The 21,047-nt window shown below is 35.1% G+C and overlaps 1 protein-coding gene and 1 long non-coding RNA gene across 3 annotated transcripts in view; one reads left to right on the top strand and one right to left on the bottom strand.

The window, feature by feature from the left end:
• LOC122228483 (bile acid receptor-like) overlaps nucleotides 1-21,047 on the bottom strand; it is a 44,814-nt gene that overhangs the window by 1,175 nt on the left and 22,592 nt on the right. Inside the window, exons 2-10 of the mRNA XM_042953543.1 lie at nucleotides 10,315-10,426; nucleotides 7,850-8,213; nucleotides 6,104-6,243; nucleotides 4,322-4,461; nucleotides 4,112-4,216; nucleotides 3,849-3,948; nucleotides 2,880-3,002; nucleotides 2,348-2,473; nucleotides 2,077-2,190 (exon numbers count right to left, since the gene is read on the bottom strand). Coding sequence (XP_042809477.1) covers nucleotides 2,077-2,190; nucleotides 2,348-2,473; nucleotides 2,880-3,002; nucleotides 3,849-3,948; nucleotides 4,112-4,216; nucleotides 4,322-4,461; nucleotides 6,104-6,243; nucleotides 7,850-8,213; nucleotides 10,315-10,378 — 1,276 coding nt within the window. The 5' untranslated portion in view covers nucleotides 10,379-10,426. The remainder of the gene's footprint in view (nucleotides 1-2,076; nucleotides 2,191-2,347; nucleotides 2,474-2,879; nucleotides 3,003-3,848; nucleotides 3,949-4,111; nucleotides 4,217-4,321; nucleotides 4,462-6,103; nucleotides 6,244-7,849; nucleotides 8,214-10,314; nucleotides 10,427-21,047) is intronic.
• Nucleotides 1-21,047, top strand: part of LOC122228487 — a 35,726-nt gene that overhangs the window by 3,102 nt on the left and 11,577 nt on the right. For both annotated transcript variants that reach the window (XR_006206613.1, XR_006206612.1), the window contains exons 2-3: nucleotides 18,914-18,991; nucleotides 19,147-19,202. This is a non-coding gene — a long non-coding RNA (uncharacterized LOC122228487). The remainder of the gene's footprint in view (nucleotides 1-18,913; nucleotides 18,992-19,146; nucleotides 19,203-21,047) is intronic.

Genomic DNA, 21,047 nt, shown 5'->3' with positions numbered 1-21,047 from the left:
GAAACAGGCTCCAGGCTCTGAGCTGCCAGCACAGAGCCCGATGCGGGGCTTGAACTCACGGACTGTGAGATCATGACCTGAGCCAAAGTTGGACGCTTAACCGACTGAGCCACCCAGGCGCCCCAAAAGGTTAAGCTTCTTAAGTACCTAGTTATAAAAATAAGAACCAACCAAGAATTTCTTAATGCTTAGGCAACAGTTATTTATCCAGGCATTTTGGTAGAGATACAGCAGTGAACTTAGACACAATTTCCTGCCCTCATTAAGCTTATATCCTGAGTTTGGGAGGAGTGGATGAGAAAAGAGACATATACACATTTTAAATAAAAATATAATATGACAATGATATGTGTTACAGAGACAAATAAACAGAGAAAGGGATAAGAATTTAGCGGGGGAGGCACACTAGCTATTTTTAAAAGGATAATCAGAGATAGGATGACATTTAGCAGAGATCCAAGATGAAGGAGGGAGGCATGTAGCTCTTCTGGGGAAATAGCTTTCCAAGGATATTTGTCAAGTACAGTACAACCTGTGGCAGGAGACTGCTTGACATTTTCAAGTAACAAAATGTATCAAAAGTAACGTGGAAAAAAAAATGTGGCTGTGGTGGTGTAAGCAAAGGAATAGTAGTAGGCAATAATGGAAAAAACTGGGCTTTAAGCTATGTAGAATAGGAAACCATGAAAGGGTTATGAGCAGAGAAGTGAAATGATCTGGCCTATGTTTTAAAAGAATAACTCTGGTCTCTATATAGAGACTAGACCCTAGGGAGGAAAGGGCAGAAACAGGAAAGCAAAAAAGGACACTAGTTTGAATTAGGGTGGCAGGAACAGAACAGTAAGACATGGTTGAGTTCTGGATATATTCTGAGGCTAGAGCCAACAGGAGATGTTGCCTTTTTGATATGGGTTTTTGGTTTGTGCAACTTGAAGGATGGAGATGCCATTTAGTAAAGATGGAGGAAGAATATAGGAGGATCGGGGAGAGATCAGGAGTTCATCCTGGGATAGGTTAAATTTGATATGCCTTACTGCAGGTTGAAATCTTGAGTAGGCTATTTAGTGGAGTTAGGGGAGCAGTCCAAGTTGGTATATAAATTTGGGAATTGGCTGGGTCGCCTGGGTGGCTTAGTCAGTTGAGCATCCAACTTTTGATTTTGGCTCAGGTTGTGATCCCAGGGTCATGGGATTGAGCCCCACACATCAGGCTCCATGCTCAGCTCAGGCTCAGCAAGGAGACTGCCTAAGTTCTCACTCCCTCTGCCCCTCCCCCACTCACTCTCCCGCGCACACACGCACGCTCTCTCTCTCTCTCAGATAAAAAAATTTCAAAGTTGTTAACATGTAGATTGTGTTCAAAGCCATGAGATAGGATGAAATTTCAGAGGAAGTGAGTATGAAAGAGAAAAGAACTGAGCCTTAGAACACTCTTAGCATTTATCAGTGTGAAAGATGAGGAGGAGTCAACAAAGGAGATGGAAAGAGCAGTCATTGAGGAGGAAAATCAAGAGAGTGTGATGTCCTGGAAATTAAGTGGGGAAAAAAATTTTTTTTTCAAGAGGGAGGGAGTGACCAACAGAAGCCAAGTGATGAAAGTGTTCCAAGAAAGAAGGAATGATCTGCTCTGTCAGATGAAGTTGATGATGGGTCAAGTACAATAAGGACTAAGAATTGACCACTGAAATCAGCAATGCCAGATTACTAAAGTTCTTGACAAGTTATGGCAGAATGGAAAGAAGGGGACAAAATCTGACTGCAGTGGGTTCATGAGTAAATGAGTTGAGAGAAATAAAGGCAGGAGCACAGACAACTCAAAAAGTTTTTTTTTTTTTTCTGTAAAGTAGAACAGAGAAATGGGAGAACAGCTGAAAGGGGATTATAGGTCAAGAAGGCGTTTTTTGAGATGCAAGAAATTATAGCATGTTTGTAAGCTAAAGAGAATTCTCTCAAGGAGAAAGAGATTTTGATGAAACAAAACTGTTACATTTGGCATCAGTGAATAATGTAATAACCACAGACATCATGATTTGATTGCCAAACTTAGTCCAAATTTTTACTTTTGAATGGTTTTTACCTGAAAAAAACACAGTTGTTGCTGCAAGCAGAGCATATTCAGTATTAGTAATATTAAGCTCACTCATTCTTCTGTAGAAGTAAAACAATGTGTTAATAAATTCTTCAGCAATACCTAAAAAGATTAATATCAAATGTATTTTCATCAGAACATAGTGCAGAATCAAACATATTGTCATTATCATTTTTTCTTAAAGCAGAATAATAAAATAAAACATTATATCTGACCAATTTTTTCCACCCATTATATTTTGTATGATATGTAATATTACCAGTCAGTGTAGTAGGAGGACAGTCTTCGTTGCAAAAGGTTTCCATAGAATAAATAACACTTCCATTAACACTCTGATTGTGACAATTCAGTGAGTGATCTGAATGATCTGATATTCTCATAGTACCTAGTAACAGGGGAAAACATAAAGTCTGATTTTTGAAAAAAACTTTACACAGATAGTAAATCCATTCTCTCTAATCTGTTAGGAAACACTCCCAACAAATGGTAGATTTATAATTTTTATTACTGAAACAGGAAGTGAGATTAATAGTTTAGATTTTATATAAATTTTGTGTAGAAAACCTTCCAAAAAGATTTTTCTTATGATGCCATATAATAAAAATGGTTTACTTTAAAAGAAAAGCAAAAGCTAGACCAATGAATTAGAAAAGCTGTTACGAAATTCTTATTACTACACTAACTAGTAAAACAAAAATATAATAAGAAAAATAACTCAATGTTGTATAATTTGTTGCTGTATTTAATAGTTAACTGTTAACAGTAAGGTTATGTTGGCCGGACTTTTTTACTTTCAGAAGCTGACGAAAGACATTCTTTCAGGCTGTAAAGTTGGGCCCCGTGAAGAAACATCACTTCAGTTTTTGATCCTTTACGTAATGCAGTCTGGTCCTCAGTTGTCAAATTTTCAAATCCTTTAACAAAAGATCACATAATTGTTTGAAATCAATAATGAAAATATAATTTTCAGGTATAAGATTTAGTATTTTTAACCATCCATTTAGTTATAATATAAATCCTAAATGTTTCCTTAGAATAATCACAATTTGTAACTTCAAATCTAAATAAAATTCTTGATTCCACATGATAATATTTTGGAGCACTTTCATCAGAACTAGATAATAATACTTTCATATGGCAAGAGCAAATCAAACATAGTTTAGCCTCAAAGAATTTATTTCTACAGTGAGTTATCTGTATATGTAGATAGGTAAGTTTTGGCCAACTGTACCTTGATTTTTTCATACTGTACCAGCAATTTTGTTTGTTTCATGTTTTATCTAAAGTTAAAAGATACAGTCATATTATTTCTCTTGTTCCTAAGTCCTTGAAGTCATTTGAATATTTTAAAATATTTATACTTTCAACTACCTGATTGTTTAAAGCAGACAAAATGAACCATTTCCACCAGCTTTGCTGGAAAAATAGAGGTTTTTGTTTTCCTAAATGGTCCCCTTCCTTTAAAATAGGAAACTTAAAAAAAAAAGTGTTGGGGCGCCTGGGTGGCTCAGTCGGTTAAGCATCCGACTTCAGCTCAGGTCATGATCTCGGATCCATGAGTTCAGGCCCCACGTCGGGCTCTATGCTGCCAGTTCAGAGCCTGGACCCTGCTTCAGATTCTGTGTCTCCCCTCTCTCTGCCCCTCCCCTGCTCATGCTCTGTCTCTCTCTGTCTCAAAAAAATAAAGCATTAAAAAAAATTTTTTTTTAATTAAAAAAAAAGTGTTAAAGTAATTTTTTTTCCAAAGGTGAAGTGATTACCTGGGAGTCCCTTGGTAAAATCCACTAACCCCTGTAGGTGTAGGACCATAGTCTCCGAGAGTTGCAAAAAGCTCAGCTCAGGATTTGCATACTTCTGGAGCTAGCCAGCAAAAAGAAATAAGGTTAATAGATTTTTTTCTTTTAAGTAAATTAAAATGTTTAACTTTTAAATTACAAGTTTAAATTTTTAACTTTCACATTGACACTCTTATTTTCTAACATAATTAGTTATAAATTATTTCCTGCCAATAATGAACACATACAAACATCTTTGTTTCCTCTAAAGGACCTGTGTATTTTTGATGAGCAGCCACAATGTCCTTAATGAGCTGATGTTCCTCGTGAGTTAGTTCCATGCTCTCCTTAATCTGTAAGAAAACATGGGGGAGGGAGGAGAACTATAATGAATTCTTATTAAACAAGACATCATGTCATCATTAAAGAAACAAGAAATTTTATAAGAAGAGTCTTGCCACTTTTCCAGATCTAGTGGTGGATGATACAAGCTTGTTGTCTACTTCCTCTTCCACTTTGATGCTAGAGGAAAAACTATTCTTCTGCTTAAAATTCTTTCGAAGTCTCTTTGATTTGCATTGGATTTCTGTGAGCAAACCTGTGATATTACAAAATTCATATAAAATGTTTTAGGTATGGCAAATAACATTCTAGGATTTGATGAAAATTGTCTTATACTGGATACATATATAATCATAGACTTGTCTTTTCACAAAGAATCTTTCTTTTATGGCAAGCAGCAATTAAATTTACTACATTACTTTCTCCTTTTCCTTCCATCACTACCTTCTACTTAAAAATACATAGTTAGCCTACAGGCACCAGGGTGGCTCAGTCGGTTGAGCTTCCAACTTCGGCTCAGGTCATGATCTCATGGCCCGTGAATTCAAGCCACACATCAATCAGGCTTTGTGCTGACAGCTCAGAGCCTGGAGCCTGCTTCGGATTCTGCATCTCCCTCTCTCTCTGCCCCTCCCCCACTCGCACTGTGTCTCAAAAAATAAATAAACATCAAAAAAAAATGCATAGCCTAGACATAAATTAAAAATTAATTTTGCATCTCCAAACTGTAAGTTTAGACCTTTTTATGTCAGAGAAATATACACATTAATTAGATCTCGGAAGTAACATAAAATATCAATTGGTATAGCAGTTGAACTAACTACCTTATCCATGAGCTTTTTTCTTTGATTTTTATATAAGGTCAAGAGAATATCTTGTGATTTTTCAAATGAGCTAAGTCAATTTTTTCCTAACAAGACAAGAAAATGGTATTTTGTTATGGCAGCCCGAGCAGTCTCAAGACAGGGATAAAGTAAAGGATTCAGGCTGGACAGGATAACCTTCAGATCTTCTCCAACCCTAGAATCTTAAATAGGAATCCTTTCGCTCAAAAACTTTGAAGAGTTTGGATTTTATTATAATAAGCTGTATAAAATAAACAGGATACTGCATTGGTATTTATTGAACAAGAATGTAACTTAATAAAAATTGAAGAATATTATAGCAGTTGAAGGTAGATTGAACTAAAAAACAGAAAATGAAGAAATAGCCATAAAATTAATATAATAGTATAAGTGCAAGATGATAAGAGTTTGTGCAAGATTAGACATAAGAAAACATTAATAGTACCTTACTAAGAAAAATGAAATTTTGAAATCACCATGAGATTTTGAGCCCTGGGAAATAGGAGAAATTGAGGAAATAATGCCAAAATCTTAGTGCTACTCTGAGGATTAAATGACATCATGTAAGTTTCAGCTAAAAACTCAGTGAACATACAAGGAACCCAAATAGCTTAGGTACTCTTCTGCCTGTTGAGTTGGGTTTTGACACCTATGGGTTGTTAGTAGGCTCTACTTCCCTATCATGTTATCATGTAGGCTTGTAACGATACCAGACCAAAGAAGGGGAACTACCAATTTAAAATTCTGCTCTTTACAGATACATTATATAACTTTAGGTTATGTAATATGGCAGTACAAGGATTTCCAGTTAAGAACATATGATTACTGGAAAAATTAGAGCAATATAGTATAGAATGGGGTTTATGGAAATAATTACCTAGATTGGTTACTGGTCATCCTAATTTATCAGTTGCTAGAGAAATAGCTTAAATCTAGACAAGTATGTTACAATTCAAAATGACAATCTGAGGAATGCATTAAGTTGTCAGGAAGATAAGAAAAACTAAAATCCCCCTCAAAAAAAAGAGCCCCCAAATCCACAATAATACTTACATTCTGCCAACATTCCTACTGCCTTACACTTTTTTAGTCTGCACTCTTGACATTTCCTACGCATGTACATGTCCATTTCACAGTGGCCACCATTCTTGCAATGATATACTGCATTTTTGGTGATGCTACGTCGAAAAAAAACCTAATGACAAGAAAAACTACTTTTAAAATTTACGATTAGGTATTTTTAGTTGTTTTTTATTAATATACCTTCCTAGTAAAATGATCAAAATAAAATTATTTCAATAAATGTGTTTTTCTATCAATAAGAAGGTTTGGTTTGATATACATTTATATTCCCTCGTGATTGATAATATTCTATTCCAAGGGTATTCCTTTCAATAATCACATCTGAAAATTAAACTAAATAGCTCCAACACATTAAGATTTTCTTTTATCTATTTTACCATGGTTATACTATATCATCTAAAGCATTTTTATAACTATGTTCTGCAGACTATCAAGATTCCATGAAGCATCTCTCTAGCTGCCTTTGAAATAATACGTGCTCAGGTGAAACCTCTTTTCTGTTCTCCTCACATTTCCACCTCAACCCATAAAGGAAGAGATATTCTTCGAAACTTAGTCCCCTGTCCTTCCTTTTTTAGCACCCCCACAGGTGAGAAAATATTTTTAAGTTATTTGGCCTGAGACATTGAGTCGGCGGTGTTATGTGTGTGTGTGTGTGTTGGTGGAGGTATCTATATTTTCTCTTTCATTTCCTAAATCCACGCATAGCAGTCCCTCTTCCCATTTCCTCTTTTATTTCCCATTTCTCTGTAGTCACCCCTGCTACCTTCTTAATCCATTCCAAGCAGTAAAGTTGATAAGCCATGTCAATGCCTCTCTCAGAGGCCTGCCATACCTTTTTTCTGTAGCCACACTTGAGAGTGAGAGTTTCATGACTTAGATTCAACAAAGGGAGCAGAAAGGTCAGCTGAAGTCTTCAAGAACTACGCCTCATCCTCCACCTACTTTTAACAGCAAGGCCCTGCATTTTAAGAGTAAGCAAATACATGCCCAGCTATTCTATTCACAAAGCTGGTACTTCATTTCCCACAGTCTTTATTTGGCTATTCTTTGTGAGGGGTATGCTGTGAGATTCTGACAGTAAGTCTTCACCGTGAACTTCTAATAGATATATTTACCTAGTGCTGCATTGGCCTAAGCATTTCCAGGTCTGTCTCAACATTGCATTTGTAAATAAAAATAGTGCAGAAGTGTTTTAATACCTCGAAATTTCATCAAGCGCTGTTTCACTTTTTGAAAATTTCATTGTCAATAATGATCTTTGCTTGCAAACTTCCCATTTGTTTTCAAAAAAGCATTCCAAAAGAATTAAAATAGACTCATAGAAGTCATTTAATTTCAAATTCCTTTCTAATGCATGAATTATACCAGCCGCATGAGAAGATGTATTAGTTACCATTCAGATGGTTTTAAAAATCATTTTCCATTCCAATATCAGATTCATCTAGGAACACAGAAACCTCCCGCTATTATATAAATATTGAAGTTTGTATTTAAATGTAAAAGTTTTCATCAAAAATGAAAACTAAATCAAAACTTTATTACATTCCACTTTCATGTCTTTTATGCCACAGATGGATCACCTTTAAATACATCAATGGGTCTCCCTGGTTTTCTTTTTCACACTTTAAAAAGTAAGGCTATTCTTACAGGCCTAAAATTTCATGTCTCTTCAGTGAACACTAGGACTTCAGTTTCGTTTTAACTTTATCCTTACCTTTGCAACCTTCACAAGTAAGTGCATTATAATGATATCCTGATGCTTTATCACCACAAACTACACAGAGGTCTTCCTGTCTCTTAATTCGCATAGAAGAATGAGTTAGTCTGGACCTTTTTATTCCAGAGTATCCGTCTTCAACATCATGGTCAACCACATAAGTGGGTTTATTTAATTCACAGGAAACAAGTCCACATTCTCCACCACTGAACTGTGGATCCAAGCTGTAAGTGTTGAAATGACTTTGTAAAGATTGGAACTGTAGAGCTGTTGGAAACTGGGCGGTAGAATACTGGCAAAAAGGCGATTCTTGAAAATCAGTGTCATACAGCTGATAACTGATTTGCTCTGGCAGAATATCTAGGTGTTTTTAGCATAAACAAAGAACAAATGGTAAAAAGTCAAAATTTCATAATTGTTTTCAAAGGTCAAAGAGTTTTATGCTCAACAAACAGTTCAACATGTCCACTACATCCCAGGGACTTGCTGTCCAGCATGAGGAGCAGGCAGTAAACTGTATTGCAATGCATCGAAAGTGCTGCTGTCCCAGTGGTATGCAGAGGTTGCCCAGGAGCTGGGAGAAAGGGCAGTCGTTGCTAATGGCCTGCATACCAACCCCAGCCTCCGTCTTAAATACAAATGCGTATTTCCCAAAGTTTGGAATGAAAGAAGGTTTTCCCCACCGTATGCATTTCCCTTATTGTGGATACACCCGTTTGCAATGCAGTCAGGCCAACAAAGAGATGAATTCATAAATTAGCACCTCCCCAAAATACCAAACTGAAATACAATTTTACCAGTTACCTGGTTATTTCAAGCAAAGAAAATTTTTTTTTCTGGGGCTCCTAGCTGGCTTAGTCAGTTAAGTGTCCAACTTCAGCTCAGGTCATGATTTCACAGTTCATGAGTTCAGTTCATGAGTTCAAGTCCCGAGTTGGGCTTTGTGCTGACAGCATGGAGCCTGCTTGGGATTCTCTCTCTCTCCCTCTCTCTCTGCCCCTCCCTGACTCGTGCTTTCTCTCTCTCTCTCAAAATAAATAAATTAATTTAAAAAATATTATTTACTTGAAGTCCCCATTTAATATACCTTAACACTCTCCTTTGCAATTCATAGGCCTGATTTAAATTACTAGTTTCTTTTGTGTTTTGTTGACTAACAGTTCTAACTAGCAATTATGTGTGGTAAGTTCACCTACCTCAAAGGGTTACTGCAAGGATAAATAAAAGATGGTATGCAAAAGCAAATATAAAACATAAAATACAAAATAATGCTTAATGAATATCACTATTATAATTATCAGAAGCTCCCAAACACCAACTTACTTTTCACTTTCAGCAAAATGGTTAAATCTAAATCCAGAAAATTGGCTCCAAATGGATCCAGGAGTACTGAGTGTCCTATGTCTGTAACTAGCAATATTTGTACTTTTCCTGATGCTGAATCACCAGGTGATTAACCTCAAAATTCTACCAAGATCAGTAAACATTATAATTTTCATTAACTAACTCACATAAGTCACTTGCAATCTTAGAGCATTCAGTCTAATGCTAAGTGTTGAGTAAATACTAATGACCACCTGATATGAAAAGAAAGGTTATCAGTAAAAACAATGTAACTTTTTTTTAAAAGAAGGCCCTTCTTGACTGAGTGTCAAAAGACTGTAGAATACTGGCTGATGTTCCATTGTCATGACAATCCGAGTTGAAATCTCAACCCTAACCTTACCCCTAACAAGAAAACTGCCCCTAAAATAAATTTATATTATAGCCTTACTCTTTTTGGAGAAAATTCCTGTCATATCCTGCATTCTGTTTCTATTTCTTTCCCTTTGATAAAAATCTTATATCAAGATTAAAATTTCAAGTATATTGAATAGCACTCTGAGCTACATTTACTAAATTGCATGTGAACTAGCTACAACTAACTCCTAAAACAACTTCTAATGTGCATGTTAATTCACATTTTAAAAATTAAATACAATTTTGTACTATCTTGATTTTCCCTCCTTTTTTTTTTAAAGTTTATTTATTTTGAGAGAGTGTACTCCCGCAGGCACACGGAGGAGGGTCAGAGCAAGGGAGAGAGAATCCCAAGCAGGCTCCTAGCTATCAGCGCAAAACCCAACTCAGGGCTCCATCCCATGAACCGTGAGATCATAACCTGAGCCAAAATCAAGAGTCTGATGCTCAACCGACTGAGTTACCCAAGCACGCTGGGCTTTTCCCTTTTACAATTGATTCTGGCTTACAATATTTTCATATTACTGATTTTTTAAATTATATTCTCGTAGAGGGAATAATTTTTTATTAAGTTTTTTATTTTAATTCCTCTTGTTAAGAATAATTTAAAGTCTTTGGTTTACTTGTTTATTTCTTTTTTAAAAAAACCCTATTATTAACCAATATTACACACACACACAAAAATGTTTTATTAACTATTATACTGTATTTGTCTACATACCATAGTACTCCACTGGTTCAGCAAGACAGTACCCATCAGATGTAGTAACGTAAGTATTTGCCATTCTCTGGTCCAATTCTCACTTACTCATCAGTGAACGCTGAAATAGAGCCTGAAGGAAATAAAACTTTTGTAGACTATCTGAAAGCATGATTATCAACTCAGCATGACTTTATAAAAGTACAGTACTATTTTTGGAAAAGAGGAGTTAGCAGAATTTATACTAAAATTAGACATCTATATTTATACTTTAATTGGAAAAATAGTGAGTTTTCAATTTCTAAACACCAAATTATTAATTCTGCCAATTTCTTTATACATATTTTTTTTTAATTTTTAATGTTCATTTTTGAAAGAGCGAGAGAGAGAGAGAGAGAGAGAGATCATGAACAGGGGAAGGGCAGAGAGATAGTGAGACACAGAATCCAAAGCAGGCTCCAGGCTCTGAGCTGTCAGCGCAGAGCCCGAAGTGGGGCTTGAACCCATGAAACGTGAGATCATGAACCGAGCCAAAGTCAGACATTTAACTGACTGAGCCACCCAGGCATCCCTAATTTTGCCAATTTCTTATTGCTCAGCTCTTTACAAATAACTCATTAAACCTTGGTAATAATCAATGTGGCTTTTTTTTTTTTTAATGTGGCTTTTGAAAGTGTACCAAGCTTTGGTGTCAGGCTTCATACACTGCTTTCACCACTTACTTATGGGTCATTTATTAAACCTCCCTAAACCTTAGTTTCCTCATTTGTAGAAGAAAAATAATAAAACCCTCCTGGCAAAATTATTGGGAGAGTTTAATTAATGTATGTAAAATCCGGCACACTTCTTGTCTTAATAACTGATTCTCATAATCTCTATTCTAATAGTTTCAAGATTTCACTGTTCTAAATTTAGATGAACTAGGAAGAAAAATGAGACTTTTTCACTAAGGAAATTAAAGAGTAAGAAAAAAATGCCTTTCATAGCACTTGTGTTTATCTTCTAAGTCCTCTATAAATATTTTTCATAGTCCTATGATATGCTAAACATTAAAACATTAATTTTGGTTCTGCTTAACTAAAATTTTATTTTTTTATTTATTAAAGAAAGTTTATGGATTACTGGAGAAAGTGTTTTATTTTTAATAGTAAAGCCTAAAAATCATAAGCTGTTATAAGAAAAATTATTCAAAATCTAAGGCTATCCTTTAATGGGAAAAAAAAGTCTTTATTTTTGTTATTTCCTAGAAAGGAACTCCAAAAATTTAAATAAACTTAAACAGGAAATCACAGTTTAAGAGACTGAAAATTATTGGAAGAAAATAAAGTTCACCCTAGAGTCCATCGTATCTTACAGCTTTATCTTCTCTATTAGAAGATAAAGACTGTTTTCACCTTCAAAAAGAACCAAAAAAGGAGAAATTGGGGTTTTAAATCATGCCAGAAAATTTATGTGACCAACTTCTGAGACAGTCTCTGAGCTTATATTGAAAAATCTTTCACTTGGATTTATTACCCATGGGACGAGTTCATGGCTAAGGTTTCTATGTCCACGAAGACGGTTCAAATAGTAATATCTCTGAAATGTGTCCCCTTTATCATCTAATAGAATGTATGCTCCTTTAAAAGCGTTTGAATCTCCAGTCTTCTGACAGCATAGCAGTCAGTAGAAGGAGCATTGGATGGAAGAGATGAAGCAAAAGCAGTGCCCCCAAATAAGTGCAACTTTGATATGAAGTTTTCCTTCCTTGAAAAGTCAGGACTAAAATCAGTATGATCAGTCAGCATACACTTCTGTGTTTCCTATATTGCAACAGGTCAATTGGCCCTCCATGGAAAAAACAATTCTGAATGCCATCCATTTAATTTGTGTGGTCCCTTTTAGCAATGATCCTGTTCCGTTCTCTCCAAACTTCTCTTTGGAGTCTCAATTCAATTTCATAAAATTATAAATGAATGTGAAAACTTGAAGTTGTTATTCACCCTCCTTTTAAAATTGCTGCATTTGCCATGAGGCTTCATACAATATTGAATATCTGAAGAAGTCTGATAATTTAAAAGTATTTGGTACTACTTAGATACAGACTTTGCTGAGGGAGAGTTTGAGAAATAATATAGAACAAACCAGAGGTAGCACATTAAAACAAAACTGGTAGTATCCTGACAAAGACACCATAAGTATCCTGTAGTAATGCCACTATCAGGGTTCAAATCACAAACAATGATGTTCTAAAATCCAGTCCTTCTAATGCTGGTAAATAAACACCCAAAAATATTATCTAAAGTAAACCTGTTTTTATCAGTTTATGGACTAGTTATATTCCCGGGCATACATGAAACATACATAAATAAGCCTTTGATTAAAAATATGCTTCTTAAAATATGAAATATTCATCTCTCTAAATGCTCACAGTAATGTTGTATTATTTTCTACATAAAATTTTTCACTAATTTTCTTCAGCCTTTTAGATGTTTAATAGAATTATTTTAATATGTATACATAGTAAATAAAAGCTTTCAGAAATACAGTGTTCGTACAATTAGTTTAAGATCACTTAAGTAAATTATTAACAACATAGAGAAAGGTATGTAATCAAAGACTTCCTATCCTGTTAAAAGTTACAATAGGCCTGGCGTGATTCTGTTTTGTTATCTTTCCTAGTAAATATTTACTTAAAAACAAAAATAACTTAGTTAAGAGAGAAGCTTTTATCAAGAGGATCAATTTGGCATGGGCAAAGTCTGTATTTTCTTTCTAGAACAAATATAACTTTATTAAAAAATTGTGCTTTCCACAGATTATAATAGCTATTTACCTGAAAAGATGCTTAATTGCAGAAATGAATTTGCATGTCCTCTGCCTTAACCCTAAATCATGTGTAGGAAATCTTCACGTAGCTAGAACTTTTAACAGGAAAAACATATTGACTCCGGAGAACTACAGTGACATGTTAAAGGCACGGTTTTTACATTTTCACTCTTGCAATAGGTCACTTGAATCATGAATAATGCATTGCATAAAACTGTTATCACTGAAAAGTAGATAGCTTCATAAGAAAAACATTTTACTCTTCAGAGTAGCCTCTACTAGAAAAAAAGGAATGATAGTGCTGTATGATACACAATTATAAAAAGGTTTTTCAGAGCAGAACTTCTTTGATCCAAAATTCTCTGAGCTTATTGGAACCAAAGAAAATGAAAAGAATATATTTGAATAACAGCACAAATTAAGGCTTCTGGATTCCTTTACAAGGATCTGTCCTTTAACCTTCGAATACTTGGAGGATTTTACACTGTGAAGTCTTCACATATAGTTTTATCATGCAGCTTTTTTGAGATGCAATTTACATAATATAAAATTCGCCCTTTTAAAATGTGCAATTCGTGGTTTTTAGAATACTCAGAGTGTGCAACTATCACCACCATCTAATTGCAGAGCATTTTTATTACTGCAAAATGAAATCCTATACCCATAAACAGTCTCTCCTCATTCTCTTCTCCCCCCCCCAATCCTTAGCAACCACCAATCCACTTTCTGTGTCTATGTATTTGCCTATTCTAGACATTTCATATAAATGGAATCCTACAATTCCATATATAGTTTTAAATGAAAAAAAATATTTAGTTAATATCATGTCAAGTAATTTTTACAGCTTAAGAAAGAGAAAACAGACTAAATGTTTAGAAAATTCATGGCTATGAATTTAATGTATACTTCAGAGATGTGGAAATACAGTTTGTGTCTACTTCCATAATCTGGAAGAATGTTTATAAATATCATAGCATTTTGAACAGAGGTGTAATTCCCTGAATATACCCCTATCAGAATATATTTCAAGTTGCCTTCAATTTACATATAACCTATTGCTTTAAAAAATAAAATGTGTTTTAAGAATAAGTTCTTGATTAAAAACACATTTCATTTTTAAATATGAGAGTAAATACCACTGTGAATCAACTTACATTATTACATCGAATGTCACCTGAAGCCCAGCTACGGTTCAAAATTGCCTTGTCATTCTTCAGGGGAAAACCAAACCACTGTATAAGCTACTTAAGTTTCTTGTTTTCAAGGAGCAAATGCTTTTTATAGTTTGACTATCATAGCAACAACATTGGCTTATTTGCTTTGCAAAAATTAAATTAATGATGATGGAAACTAAAGGGTTCCAAAAATACCCTTAACACCTTCCAGTTTAATAATAGTTTAAATTGCCAACAAAATTAATATTCATATTTAATTTAGACAGCATAAAACTATAAAATTTTGTGTTTTGAAAGAAGACAAAATACTCACAGTTAAATGATATTACTAGAGATTGTCCTTTTCCTCGCAGAACGAGTATAGATAGATTTAACAAGGACTTCAACTTTCCAGCTGGAGCAAATTGGACCTTTTCCCTATTTATCAAGGAGCGGAGAGGGGGGCACTCTGCATACACTTAGGCTCCAGACACTCTGCAGAGCAACGCTTCAGCTCTATCTCAGAGACAAACTTCCCAGACAATCCTCTCTTAGGTCAAAACAAGGGCAGTTATTATTTGACATAAATCAAATAATAACCAGATCATCAGGGATAGAGTTCTTTGGGACCTTCAGGTCACACTCTCCCAGAGTTCCTTATTGTTTACTTAATAAATATTTTGTTTTCTTGATTAAATTTGACATTCTCCCACTTTGGTTACAAAACACTGGGTCTCTAGAAACTACTAAGCAATATGTACAGGAAAGGAAAAACCGTCATTAATTCAAACGTCATTAATACAGGTGTTGTAACAATTTAACTTGAAGTTTATCTCTGCATTACCTACAAAGTAATTGTTAGTCCAATTAGAAATGTTGATAATAATTCAGATCGGTACAGTGTTACATGTATACAAGCCATCTAGTCCAACCCTCTCGATGTTTTGGCTTAAAAAACTGCAACACCAATAAATACTACTCCTGGTTCAAGTTCTCATAGCTAAGCCAGTTAGTAGCAGAGTTGAAACTCAATGAAAATTCATGTAGTTGAACAAGATACATAAATAACTTCACTATGATTTTTTTTTAATGTCACTTACGTAAACAAAGTCTGTTGGCTACCAGGCTCATAGTATCATCCCTGTAAGGCATCTCTACAGAGGCATGTTCCACCATTAACCTCCAATTCTTCTGGTAACACCTCCTCTAACTCACCTATTTTACGTGACTCTAGGCTCTGGTCTCTGTCCTGCCCAGTTCTGCTTGCACGTTAACGTAGCACAGTATACATTTCCACCTTTCTTGGCATCTTAGTCCACCTCCCGTTTCTGACTTCACAACTACTATATCTGCTGAATTCTTCAAGGGACCTTATCTACTACTGGGAAGAATTCATGATAAAATCTGCAAGTCATGTCACACAGAGTTTTGCTTATTTCTTAAAAGAATAGGCCCTGTGTCTATGAATTTTAATCCGTGAACCAAAGAATAATAGTTCCAGCATTATAAATTCATTTATTTGATTATAAAATATTCCAAAAACAGGCTCCAAATTATGTCTCAGAAGAACTGACACTCTACTGGAAACCTTACAATGAAATAAGGCAAAACAAACATACACTACTTGATGTGTTTTAAAAGCAATGTTTAACTTCTAAATATTTATCAGGAACATTTGCTTCTCAAAAAAAAACATTTTTAAAAGAACTTCAGCCCTTTCAGTATTAGTATACAAGTATCAGGGATAGTTTATAAATTATTTTATCATTTTTTTATCTTTTTAATTGAGGTGTAATTGACATAAGACCTTGTATTAGTTTCAGGTTTACAACATAATTCAATATTTGTATGTATTGTCAAATAATCAACATAATAAGTCTAGTTAAGGTCTGTTACCATACATAGTTACAATTTTTTTTTCTTGTGATGAGAGCTTTTAAGATCTACTCGTTTAGCAAATAGCAAATATGCAGTACAGTATATTAAGTATAGTTACCATCCTGTTCATTATTTTATTTTATAGCTGGAAGTTTGTGCCTTTTGATCCCCTTCACCCATTTTGCCCACCCTCCACTCCCCACCCCCTCGGCAATCACCAATTTGTCCTATGAGACTGGTTGTTGTATTTTGCTTTTTTTAGGATTCCGCATATAATTGAGATCATGCGATATTTGTCCTTGTCTGACTCATTTCATTCATCACTTAGCATGATGCCCTCAAGGTCCATCCCTGTTGTTGTAAATGCAAATGGTATACATCATGTTTTCTTTATTCATTCATCTATCCATGCACACTGAGGTTGTTTCCATATGTTTCCTCTTGTAAATAATGCTGCAATGAACATGGGATTGCATATTTATTTTCAAGTTAGTGTTTTCATTTTTTTTTTCAGATAAATATCCAGAAGTGTAATTTCTTGATCATATAATAGTTCTATTTATAATTTTGGGGGGATTCTCCTTACTGTTTTCCATGATGGCTGCACCAATTTGCAGTCCCACCAACAGTGTACAACAGTTCCCTTTTCTCCACATCCTCATCAATGCTTGTTATTTCTTGTCTTTTTGGTAACAGACATTCTAACAGGTGTGATATGATATCTCATCATGGTTTTCATATGCATTTACCTGATGATTAATGATGTTGAGCACCTCTTCAGGTACCTCTTGGCCACCTCTATATCATCTTTGAAAAAATGTCTATACAGGTCCTCTGCCCACTCTGTAATCAGATTGTTTACTATTGAATTATATGAGTTCTCTATATATTTTGGAAATTAACCCCTTGCCAGATATATGATTTCCAAAAGTTTTCTCCCATTCAGTAGGTTGCCTTTTCATTTTGTTGATTTTGAGTATTTCCTTTGGTGCGCAGAGGCTTTTTAGTTTAATGTAGTCCAACTTATTTATTTTTGCTTTTGTTGCCTTTGCTATTGGTGTTAGATCCAAAATATCATCACCAAGACCAAAGCAATGAGCTTATAGTCCATGTTTACTTCTAGGAGCTTTATAAATTAATTTTATTATTCAGATAATTACCAATTTTAGCCTCTACTTATAACTATAATTATTAGTTTCTGTATTCAGTGATGTATCTCAAATGCTCAATGATTCAAACATTTCATTAATTCATATCACCATGACCACTTACACCCTCATTCCACCCTTACTATATCTGAAATATTACAATTCATTGCCACCAGCTTCCTTGTTTAGCATTGCAAAGAGTAATTCATTCAGACCTTTTCTGTTACAAATTTTTATATGTACTTCCCTGGTTTATGATAACACCCTAGACTTACTATGTTGTTCACATAGTACTCATTCCAAGTACTTGAAAATATGTGCAAATATATGTTAATACTTTAAAATAGAGAATGCAGAACATATTTTTAAATTTTATACAACAGGCTACTGTCACCTAAGCACTCTATAATTACATAGTTCACTGATATTCCTTAATAAGCATAAATGGGGGAATCTCCTGAAGTTTATTCTTTTCATACAGTCACTCAATAGGCAGCTAGCCCAGATAGATAGATAGATACGTGCCATTTAAAATAAATATTAACATTGTTATCTTATCAATACATGCCATTTAAAATAAATATTAACATTGTTACCATATCAGTAACAAACAATCTAAAGAGTTATAAATCTAACCAACTAGTTTGCTGTAGGGTTGGGAGCATCATTACGGAAGGCTCTTAAGGAGATGACATCCAAGCCAAGACCTAAAAGATGAGAAAAAGCCACAGAAGGGTTGGGAGATGAATGTTTTCGTGGGAACAACACAGTGTTGTCTATTGGCTTGTGTAATATGGAAAGAAGTCCAGTGTGATGAATGGGGAAAGAAGACACAGTTAGCATAAAATGATACTGGGGAAAAGACATAAACCTGATTTTTCCCCTTTGTTTTTCTTTCTTTTTTTTTTTTTAAGTTTTTATTTAAATTCCAGTTAGGTAACATAAGAGCCTTAGAGAGACATCTGAATTTTATTCCAGGTATAATAAAAAATCATTGAAGGACTACCCAAAAAAGGCACGTAATCTGAAGTATATTTTTTGTTTTGTTTTGTTTTGTTTTTTTCCTGACAAAGTGAGGATGAGCACACGTGTGCGTGTGGGGGAAGGGTACAGGCAGGGAGAGAGAGGGAAAGAGAGAGAGAGAGAGACAGAGACAGAGACAGAGACAGAGAGACAGAGAATCCCAAGCAGGCTCCACGCTCAGCACGGAGCCTGATCCTGGGCTCAATCTCATGACCCTGGATCATGACCTGAGCTGAAGTCAAGAGTCAGATGCTCCACTGATTGAGCCACCCAGGCGCCCCTTTTTAAAAGTAATCTGTACACCCAACATGGGGCTTGAACTCACAACCTTGAGATAAAGAGTCACATGCTCTACCTACTGAGTCAGTCAGGTGCCCCTGCTTTTCTTAATGGAGCTTTCATTGACATCATTGTCAGCTCACTTGCAGAGGTAAGGAATAATACAGAGAGATCGGTCTATACTTAATCCAGTTTTCCCCAATGGTAAAACTTGCAGAACTATACTACAATAGCAGAACCAGGATATTGACATTGATACTGATTTCCCCAATTTTGCTTGTACTTATTTTTGCATGTGTATTAAATTCTATGTAATTTTATCACCTATAGGTTCATGTATCCATCACCACAGTCACAGTCAAAACACCGAATAGTTCCAACATCACCAGAAGCCCTCGTGTTGCCCTGGTTTGTATATACCCACCTCCCTCCTCCCATTCCCCATTCCCGAGTGCTGGAGATCACTAATTTTTCTCCATTTCTAAAATTTTGTAATTTCAAAATGTCATATAATGGATCATACATTATATAACCTTTTATGGTGGGCTTTTTTTTTTTCTCAGCATAATTCCCTGGAGATTGATCCAAGCTGTTGTACGTATCAATAGTCTACTCATTGGTGAGTAATATTCTATGGTTATAGGTATACCACAGTTTAAACATTCACCTATTGAAGGACACATGGGTTGATTCCATTTTCTGGCTATGGCAAATAAAGCTGCTATGAATATTCATGTACAGATATGTACAAGTATATGCTCATTTCTCTTGGGTAAATGCCCAAGAGTGTGATTACTGGGTTTTATGGTAATTGTATATTTTGTTTTATAAGAAACTGCCAAACGTTTCCAGAATGGCTATACCATTTTACAATTCTACCAGCAACATGCAAATGTATCTCTGTATCTTTGCTAGGATGCAATATTGTCACAGTTTTTTATTTTAGCCTTTCTGAAAGATGTGTAGTGATATCTCATGGTTTTAATTTGCATTTCTCTGTTGGCTAATCATATTGAACATCCTTTTTCTTTTGAGAAAGAGAGAGAGAGAGAGAGAGACAGCAAACTTGGGAGAGGGGTAGAGGGAGAGAGAGAGAGAGAGAGAGAGAGAGAATCTCAAGTAGGTTCCATGACCCTGGGGTCATGACCTGAGCCAAAGCAACTGACTGAGCCACCCAGGCACCCCTGAACATCTTTTAATGTACTTATTTGCCGTTTGTATATCCTCTTTAAAGAAATGTCTGTTCATGTCTTTTTCCTGTTTTCTAATTGGACTGAGGTTTTGTTTTGTTTTGTTTTACTGTTTTGAGGGTTCTTTACATATTCTAGATACTTACTAATCTTTTGTTGCATATGTGATTTGCAAACTTTTTTTCCCCAATTTTTGGTGTGTCTTTGCATCCTCCTGAGGGGATCTTTTGTAGAACAAGTTGTTAATTGTGATAAAGTATAATTTATCAGTTTATCCTTTTATGGAGTGTACTTTAAGTGCTAAGTCTAAGAACTCTTCACCTAGCCCAAGATCCCAAAGATGTTCTCCTGTGTTTTTTTTTTTGCAAGTTTTATATTTTAATTTTTTTTTAATGTTTATTTATTTTTGAGAGAGAGACAGAGTGTGAGCAGGGGAGGGACAGAGAGAGAGGGAGACACAGAATCCGAAGCAGGCTCCAGGCTCTGAGCTGTCAGCACAGAGCCTGTTGTGGGGGCCGAACCCACAGGCCATGAGATCATGACCTTAGCCCAAGTCGGATGCTGAACCGACTGAGCCACCCAGGCGCTCCTTAAAATTTTATATTTTAAGTTTCACATTTAAGTCTACGATTTTAGTTACTATTTTTAAAAGGTATGAGGTTTAGGTTAAGGTTCATTTTTTTGCTAAGAGATGTTCAATTGATCCAGCACCATTTGTTGAAAAAGCAATCTTTCCATTAGTGAATTGCTGTTGCACCTTGTGAAAATTCAGTTAGACATATTTGTGTGGATATGTTTCTAGGTTCTCTATTCTGTTCCATTGATTTGTGTATCTGTCTCTCCACCAGTACAACACCACGCTATTTTGATTGTTATAGCTATCAAGTAAGCCTGTAATATTGAGTGAAGAGATCCCCCCCCCCCCCCACTTTATCCTTCTTTAGTAAGATTGCTTTAGTTATTCTGGGACCTGTGCTTTTTCGCACAAATCAAATTTCAAAATAAGCTTGTCTGTTTCTAAACAAAAGAAAAGAAAACAAAACAAAAACTTACTGGGATTCTTCATAAAAATTGTATTAAACCTATTGATCAGTTTGAGAAGAACTGACATCTTACTACATTGAGCCTTTCCAAACATGAACGTAATACATCTCTTCATTTATTTAGGTCTTCTTTGATTTCTCTCATCATGATTTTCAGCATCTATATCCTATACATGTTTTGTTAAGTATATACCTAAGTATCTCATTTTTTTCGAAGAGATTGTAAATAGT

Source organism: Panthera leo, chromosome C1, assembly GCF_018350215.1.
Source record: "Panthera leo isolate Ple1 chromosome C1, P.leo_Ple1_pat1.1, whole genome shotgun sequence".
In the NCBI taxonomy this organism is placed as follows: domain Eukaryota; kingdom Metazoa; phylum Chordata; class Mammalia; order Carnivora; family Felidae; genus Panthera; species Panthera leo.
Note: the sequence above shows the minus strand (reverse complement) of the source record. Positions and strands in the feature narration are given on the sequence as shown.